At 39.7% G+C, this 9,276-nt stretch overlaps 1 protein-coding gene across 1 annotated transcript; it reads left to right on the top strand.

Annotated features, from left to right (window-relative positions):
• Window positions 1-5,195: 5,195 nt before the first annotated feature.
• On the top strand, window positions 5,196-8,953 carry LOC125962997 (myotubularin-related protein 8-like). Its single transcript, XM_049704661.1, has 2 exons — window positions 5,196-5,316; window positions 7,703-8,953. Exons 1-2 carry the CDS (start codon window positions 5,203-5,205, stop codon window positions 8,171-8,173), a joined length of 585 nt encoding a protein of 194 aa, XP_049560618.1. The 5' UTR covers window positions 5,196-5,202; the 3' UTR covers window positions 8,174-8,953.
• The last annotated feature ends 323 nt before the right edge of the window (window positions 8,954-9,276 follow it).

Raw genomic sequence — 9,276 nt, 5'->3', positions numbered from 1 at the left:
CGGGGCACGACCCCGCGTTCCCTGCATCAGCAGGCGGACTCTCAACCACTGCGACACCGGGGAAGCCCTATTACTTTTTTTAATTGTGGTAAAATACACATAGCACAAAATTTACCATCTTAACCATTTTTAAGTGTACAGTTCAGTAATGTTAAGTATATAAGTGTACAGTTCAGTAATGTTAAGCTTAACATTACTTAACATTACTTAACAGTAATGTTAAGTATATACTTAACAGTAATGTTAAGTATATAACAGTAATGTTAAGTATATTTTAAGTGTACAGTTCAGTAATGTTAAGTAATGTTAAGCATCGTTCAATCAATCTCCAGAAATTTTCCATTTACGAAACTGAAATCTCTGTATCCATTAAAACAGTTTTCGATTTCCGCCTCACTCCATCCCCTGCCAACTATCATTCTAATTTCTGTCTCTGTGTATTTGAATACTCTAGATCCCTCATATGAGTGGAACCATATATTATCTGTCCTTTCATCTCTGGCTTATTTCACTTAGTATGATGTCCTCAAGGTTCATCCATATGAACCTTCTGTCAGAAGTTTCATTCTCTTTTAAGGCTGAGTAATATTTCATTGATTGCATATCACATTTTGTTTATCCATTCATCTATTTATAGACACTTGGATAACTTCCACCTTTTGGTTCTTGTAAATAATGCTGCCATGAATGTTGGTGTAAAAGTATTTTTGAGACCCTATTTTCAAATTCTTTTGGATATATACTGAGAAGTGGAATTAATGGATCATATGGTTAATCTATTTTAAATTGTTTTGAGGAATGACCATAGCGTTTTCCATAGAAGCTGTAGCACTTTACAGTCCAACAGTGGTGCATAAGAGTTCCAATTTCTCCACCTTCTTGCCAACACTTGTTTTTGTTTTTTCAAATAGTAGCCATTCTATTGGGTATGAGATGATATGTTATGGTTTTAGTTTGCATTTCCCTAATGAGTAGTGATGATAGTTTCATGTGCTTATTGTCCATTTGTATCTCTTATTTGAAAAAATGATTCAGGTTCTTTGTTTTTTTGTTTGTTTTATTGGAATATAGGTGATTTACAATTTTGTATTAGTTTCAGGTGTACAGCATAGTGATTCAGTTATACATATACATATATTCATTCTTTTGCAGATTCATTTCCCATATAGGTTATTATAGAATATTAAGTAGAGTTCCCTATGCTGTACAGTAGGTCATTGTTGGTTATCTATTTTATATATAGTTGTGTGTGTATGATAAGCCTAGGATCCTAATTTATCCCTCCCCATCGCCATGTATCCCCTTTGGTAACCATCGGTTTGTTTTTGAAATCTGTGAAACTGTTTTGTAAATAAGTTCATTTGTATCATTTTTAAAATTAGATTCCACATATGAGTGATATCATATGTTATTTGTCTTTCTCTGTGTGACTTACTTCACTTAATATGATAATCTCTAGGTCCATCCATGTTGTTGCAAATGGCACTATTTTGTTCTTTTTTAAAGTTGAGTAATATTCCATTGTATATATGTACCACATCTTCTTTATCCATTACTCTATCAATAGACATTTAGGTTGCTTCCATGACTTGGCTATTGTAAATAGCACTGCAATTACAATTGGGGTGCATGTATCTTTCTGAATTATGGTTTTCTCTGGATATATGCCCAGGAGTGGGATTGCTGGATCATATGGTACTTCTATATTAATTTTTTAAGGAACCTCCATACTGTTCTCCATATTGGTTGTACTAATTTACATTCCACCAACAGTGTAGGACCGTTCCCTTTTCTCCTCACCCTCTCCAGCATTTGTTTGTAGATTTTTTGATGATGGCCATTCTGACCAGTGTGAGGTGATACCTCATTGTAATTTTGATTTGCATTTCTCTCATAATTAGTGATGTTGAGCATTTTTTCATGTGCTTTTGGGCCATCTGTATGACTTCTTTGGAGCAATGTCTATTTTGATATTATGCCCATTTTTTTTATTGTGTTGTTTTGTTTTTGTGACATAGAGCTGCATGAGCTGTTTGTATATTTTGGAGATTAACCCCTTGTCGGTCACGTTGTTTGCAAATATTTTCTCCCAACCTGTGCATTGTCTTTTTGTTTTGTTTATGGTTTCCTTTGCTTTGCAAAAGTTTTTAAGTTTAATTAGGTCCCATTTGTTATTTTTGTTTCTTTTTCATTGCTCTAGGAGGTGGATCAAAAAAGAGATTGCTGTGATTTCCTAATAGGAGGGACTGGTTCCTGCCCAGTGGTGGGTGGAGCTGGGTCTTGTCCCTCTGGTGGCAGGACCATGCTCCGGAAAACTTTAAGAGGCTTGTCTGCTGATGGGTGGGGATGTGTTCCCGTCCTGTTGGTTGTTTGGCCTGAGGTATCTCAGCACTGGAGCCTACAGGCTGTTGGGTAGGACTAACGTCAGCCTCCAGGAGGGCTCATGCCAGTGAGTACTCCCCAGAACTGCTGCTGCCAGTGTCTTTGTCTCCACAGTGAGCCACAGCTGCCCCCTGCCTCTGCAGGAGATGCTCCCATACTAGCAGGTAGGTCTGGCCCAGTCTTTATGGGGTCATTGCTTTTTTCCCCTCTGTCCTGGTGCACACGAGACCATGTGTGCACCCTCCAAGAGTGAAGTTTATGTTTCCCCCAGTCCTGTGGAATTCCTGAGATCAAACCCTGCTGGCCTTCAAAGCCAGATCATCTGGGGGCTCCTCCTCCCAGTGCTTGACCACCAGGCTGGGAAGCCTGATGTGAGGCTCAGAAATTTCACTCCTGTGGGAGAACTTCTGTGGTTTCATTGTTTTCCAGTTTGTGAGTCACCCACCTGGTGGGAATGGGATTTGATTTTATCACAGTTGTGCCCATCATACCATCTCATTGTGGTTTCTTCTTTGTCTTTGGATATAGGGTATCATTTCGGTCAGTTCTAGCATTTTTTTGTCAATGTTTGTTTAGCAGTTAGTTGTGATTTTGGTGTTCTCATAAAAAAGTGTGAGCTTACATCCTTATACTCCACCAACTTGAGCTAATCTCATGTCAGAGCATGTTCTGCTTGTTTTGCTCTAAGACTTTTATAATGTCTGGCCTTACATTTAGGTCTTTGATCCATTTTGAGTTTATTTTTGTGTATGGTGTTAGAGAATGTTCTAATTTCATTTTTTACATATAGCTGTCCAGTTTTCCCAGCACCACTTATTGAAGAGACTGTCTTTTCTCCATTGTATATTCTTGCCTCATTTGTCATAGATTAATTGACCATAGGAGCATGAGTTTATTTCTGGGCTTTCTATCTGTTCCATTGATCTATATTTCTGTTTCTGTGCCAGTACCATACTGTTTTGATGACTGTAGCTTTGAAGTATAGTCTGAAGTCAGGGAGCCTGATTCCTCCAGCTCCCTTTTTCTTTCTCAAGATTGATTTTGTAACTTGGGGTCTTTTGTGTTTCCATACAAATTTAAAATGTTTTATTCTAGTTCTGTGAAAAATGCCATTGGTAATTTGGTAGGGATTGCATTGAATCTATAGATTGCCTTGGGTAGTATAGTCATTTTCAAAATTTTGATTCTTCCAGTCCAAGAACATGGTATATGTGTTCATCTGTCTGCATCATCTTCAATTTCTTTCATCAGTGTCTTATAGTTTTCAAAGTATAGGCCTTTTCCCTCCTTAAGAAGGTGTATTGTAGGTATTTTATTATTTTTGATGTAATGGTAAATGGGATTGTTTCCTTAATTTCTCTTTCTGACCTTTCATTGTTAGTGTAAAGGAATGCAAGAGATTTCTGTGTATTAATTTTGTATCCTGCAGCTTTACCAAATTCTTGTTTGCCTTTACTGGTGAGCCTTCCCGTTTGTAATTTTATTGTTTCTAGTTGTGGCCTTTTCATTTCCTCCTACAGAAGTTCCTTTAGCATTTGTTGTAAAGCTTTTTTGGTGGTGCTGAATTCTCTTAACTTTTGTTTGTCTGTAAAGTTTTTGATTTCTCTGTCAAGTCTGAATAAGAGCATTGCTGGGCAGAGTATTCTTTGTTGTAGGTTCTTCCCTTTTATCACTTTAAATATATCATGCCACTGGATTCTGGCCTGCATAGTTTCTGCTGAAAAATCAGCTGATAACCTTATTTTGATTCCCTTGTATGTTATTTGTTGCTTTTTCCTTGTTACTTTTAATGTTTTCTCTTTGTCTTTAATTTTTGTCAGTTTGATTAATATGTATCTTGCTGTGTTCCTCCTTGGGTTTATCTTGTATGGGACTCTGCACTTCCTGGACTTGAATGAGCATTTCCTTTCTCATGTTAGGGAAGTTTTCAGCTATTATATCTTCAAATATTTTCTCAGACCCTTTCTCTCTCTCTTCTCCTTCTGGGACCCCTATAATGCAAATATTGGTGCATTTACTGTTTTCCCAAAGGTCTCTGAGACTGTCCTCATTTCTTTTCATTCTTTGTTCTGTGGCAGTGATTTCCACCACTCTGTCTTCCAGCTCACTTATTCATTCTTCTGCCTCATTTATTCTGCTATAGATTTCCTTCTAGTGTATTTTTCATTTCAATTATTGTATTGTTCATCTGTTAGTTGTTCTTTGAATCTTCTCGCTCTTTGTTAAACATTTCTTATATCTTCTTTGTCTGTACCTCCATTCTTTTTCTGAGATCTTTATTATCATTACTCTGAATTATATTTTTAGGGAGATTGCCTATCTCCATTTCACTTAGCTGTTCTGGATTTTTATCTGGTGCCTTCTTCTGGATCATATTTCTCTGCCATCTCATTTTGTCTAATTTTCTGTGTTTGTGGTCTCCTTTCTGCAGCCTGCAGTATCGTAGCTCCTTTTGCTTCTGGTGTCTGCCCCCTGGTGGTTAAGTTTGGTCCTGGGGCTTGTGCCTGCCCACTGTTGGGTGAAGTTGTGTCTTGTCCCTATGGGGGCAGGGCCATGTCAAGGGGTGGGTTTAGAGATGGCTGTGAGCTCAGTACGACTTTAGGAAGCCTGTCTTCAGCAGAGATCTTTCTGCTAGGAACTTTACTCTTAAATTATGAGCATGTCCAGTCTTTTTAATGTCATCAAAGTTACCTTACTTTTGAGATCTGCCTACCTACCAGGCTAATATTTTCTTGACATGAGGAAAACATAAATAATCTATTTCTCCAGCTAAGCTAACCCACTTTTTTTCTTTTTGTTTATTCAAGGTTCTGGTGTGGGATGTATAACTACTTTGACAAAGGGCTGCAGCCCAAGCAGAGTATGCTAGAGAGCCTCTTGGAAATTAAGAAGCAGAGATCAATGCCGGAAGCAGATGTGCACAAACTAGAAAAGGTGAAGAGTTAAATCTCAAAATGAGAACCTCTTGCCCCTTCTGAGTAGGCCCAATCCACTGAGAGTTGAATTGGTACTTGTGAGAAGCTGCCTGGCTGGCTTGTTATACTCTCTGCATTCCAAGCATCCTGTGTCTATAAAGCTCTAAGGCACAACTCTTTTTTTACATTCCATATTAAGTGGCAAATATAACACTCAGTTAAACAAGTGGATTGGTTCCCTTTTTGGATCTGGATGGAATTATTAGGAGGAACAAGAGGGAATGACAGGGAAGTAATACAAGTATTTGTTATCCATCAATAAGTATAACTTCTTGGGTGTACTAATGAGAACAATGAAATTGTTATATTTCCAATTAGGAAAACCTTATAAAAAATCTGATTTCCTTCCCATGTAGATTATAAACTCTGCTTGTTGTACCAGCAAAACTAAAGTCACACACTTGTTTTTAATTAGAGGTTAAACAAGTCAACAGGGATTTCCTTTCAATAAATGGAAAATGCTGAGCTGCTTCTGGAATCCAGAGGTTCCTAGGGGTGTGTTTGAAGTAGAGGGGAGGGATATTTTTTAGAAAAGAATTCTTGGAAAGGGTGTGCTGTTTAGGTACTGGGTGTGAAACTCCTTTTGACCAGATAAGGCATAGCTTTTCTGCTCACTGTAAGTAAACAAATATCCTTTTATTGTGAAAATAAATGTATTGTGATTACATCAGATCCTAAACTTTTGAATGTCCTCTTGGCAGGTAACAGTCAGTTAATTACTTGGTTCCATTAAAAAAAAAAAAGAAGGGGAAGAGGAAGGAAAAAACTGAAGTATAACTTAAAATCATAGGAAACAAAGGAAACAAGCAGCCCCAGGAAGGTCAAGCCCTAGGCAGAACTGAGAAGTAGGAAACATTTTTCCTAATGTCTCCTGCCTCCTTTTTTACCTATTAGCAACCTTCTCCACAAGGTCTCCCGAGCAGGTGTCCTATTCTAAACCCAGCCCTTTCACTTATTCCTGCCTAATTCCTAAGAGAATCAGATCCATTCTAGATAGAATCAGATCACTTTCTGATTCTAAAGTTCAAAAGTAAGTAAGGCTTCCTTTTAAAGTAATAACTATTGGGCTTCCCTGGTGGCGCAGTGGTTGAGAGTCCGCCTGCTGATGCAGGGGACATGGGTTTGTGCCCTGGTCCGGGAAGATCCCACATGCCGCGGAGCAGCTGGGCCCGTGAGCCATGGCCACTGAGCCTGTGCGTCTGGAGCCTGTGCTCCGCAACGGGAGAGGCCACAACAGTGAGAGACCCGCGTACTGCAAAAAAATAATAAAATAATAACTATTATTAACATTCCTTTTTTAATACAGAGAAGATAAACAAAAGCAGCCCAACAGATAACCCTGTTGACATTTAAAAAAAAAAAGGCAGTACAAGTATAAAGTTAGAATATGCAGAATAGAAAAATGTACAAAATGGAATGTTGAAAAAACTCTCCCAGCCACCTACCCATTCAGTTTCTCTCTCCAAGGGTTATCACTGTGTGTGTGTGTGTGTGTGTGTGTGTGTGTGTGTGTGTGTGTGTGTGTGATTTTGTGATTTCCAGGAAAATAAGAGTGGTATGCTTATACCCTAAGGCAGGAGCTCTTAACTGGAGTCCATGAACCCATAGATGTCCACAGATGCCCTTCAGGGGATCTGTGAAACCCCTGAAATTATACCTAAAAACTGTGTGCCATCTCATCCACTCATATGTGAATTCATGCAGTTTTCTGAGAAGGTCCATCATTTTCTTCAGATTTTCAAAGGTGTCTATGACCCACAAAAAGTTAAGAATCACTGTTGTAAAGCATCAGTGAGTCATTGTTTTATCCCTGAAGGTGAAAATATCCATTGGAGATAGCATGAAGTAGTAGACAGATCATAGACTTTGGCATTAAGGAGAGGCAGGATCAGATCCCAGCTCTACCACTTCCTAAATGTGTGAATTTGGGGTGACTTAAATTCTCTGAGCCTCAGTTTCCTCATCTGTAAAATACAGCTAATTCCTAACTAATAAGATTCTTAAGTATGAAAGGAAACACTATATGTAAAGTGCCTGGCACATGGAGGTATTCAATAAATGTTAGTGATCCTTTCCCTTGCCCTCCCTGCTCCCAGTAATAAAATTGCATTTATCAGAAAAGGGAACTTTTATATATACAAGACCCTTGAGGGTCTTTAGTAGTAGGGCTTTTAAAGCACTATGTCAAGTGATGAATAAAAGATGTTTGAGGATGAGGAGGGGGCAAAAGGTCATTTGCTACCATATAAGTGACAGCAGGCAGGATCCGTATAGGTCAATGTGATATTTGCCTAGTTTTACTCCAGTATCTAATTCTTTTCAACCATTCCTTGTTCCCATGACAGAAAGTGAAAGACCATGATGAGCCACAAGAAGAATTCTGTACCTGCTCTCAATTAGGGCATTTATCATCTCAACACCTGGGAACTCCTTTAACCAATCCTCTCAGCTTTATGGGTATTGATGGAGACCTGAATACCTTGATGGAGAGTGGCACTCTTTCTAGGGAAGGAGGCCTTCGAGTTCAGATGGATCAAGTAAAAATCCAGTGTGCAGACCTCCACCCTGACTATTATGGGACCATGGGCAGCCTTAGGGCCATAAACATTTCTGGGGATGTCGGCTTCTCTGGAGACACAGGCATCTCTGGGGTCTCAGGCATCTCTGGCAACATGGGAACCTCTGAGGCTATGGGCTTCTATGAAGACATCAGCGTCTCTGGGGCCATGAGCTTCTCTGGGACCACAGGCATCTCTGAAGACACAGGACTCTCTAAGGCCATCACCAAGGAGGCAGGTTTCTCTAAGCAACAGTGAGCTATTCATCTGCTTCCATATTAGGTGCAACTGCAACACCCACAATGATCCTTGTCTCAAAAAAGGCTGTGCTGCTTTTCTGATTGGATTAAATGGGCAGGGCCAGGGCACCCCTCCTCCCAGTTAAGAGTCTGGAAGGGGATTTAGGGCCTTTACTAGTTAAGCAACCAGTATATGCATGTCAAGCAGGCCAGAATATAGACAAGAGAAAGAATATGTTATTATTCTAGAATGGGATTTAGCTTTAAAAATATTGCTTTTCGGGCTTCCCTGGTGGCGCAGTGGTTGAGAGTCCGCCTGCCGATGCAGGGGACACGGGTTCGTGCCCCGGTCCGGGAGGATCCCACGTGCCGCGGAGCGGCTGGGCCCGTGAGCCATGGCCGCTGAGCCTGCGCGTCCGGAGCCTGTGCTCCGCAACGGGAGAGGCCACAGCAGTGAGAGGCCTGTGTACCGCAAAAAAAAAAAAAAAAAAGATCCATGTGTGCTTGGTGGTTTAGAACATATAAGAAAATAGTTTTCTTAAGTTACAACACTTGTTTTCCCCAACTCACACCCTGGTTAGGTCTCAGCCAAATCCCTTTTTCATAGATAGCCCATTGATAAACTTAAATCCACTACATTCTAAAATGATCAATTCCAAAATAGTGAGGTCTGAATTAATAATATTGATCAATAGCATTCTCAACATCAGTTCAGGAGACAACTGAAAATCTCAGTGCTTTAAACCCTGGCTTGCACATGGCATATGTGCTCATCTAAGTTTTCCTAAAACAGGACTGTTCTTAGGTCGTTTTTTTTTTTTGGCCATACCGCGTGGCATGTGGGATCTTAGTTCCCTGACCAGGTTTCAAACCCGTTCCCCCTGTAGTGGAAGCATGGAATCTTAACCACTGGACTGCCAGGGAAGTCCCTCTTCTTAGGTCTTTTTATGAAGTCCAGTGGTTTTACTTCCCTAGACATCACATCAAGTTTGTGGATTTTTAGACATAATTGGCACTACTTTTAAAATCTGGTAGTCTTAACACCTTGTGCTAATGTAGACTTTTGAAAAAAGTCTATTCTTAAAGCATGCCCAAATACTCCAGGGAGAAGGGGATGTGTTG

Source organism: Orcinus orca, chromosome X (assembly GCF_937001465.1).
Source record: "Orcinus orca chromosome X, mOrcOrc1.1, whole genome shotgun sequence".
In the NCBI taxonomy this organism is placed as follows: Eukaryota; Metazoa; Chordata; class Mammalia; order Artiodactyla; family Delphinidae; genus Orcinus; species Orcinus orca.
Note: the sequence above shows the minus strand (reverse complement) of the source record. Positions and strands in the feature narration are given on the sequence as shown.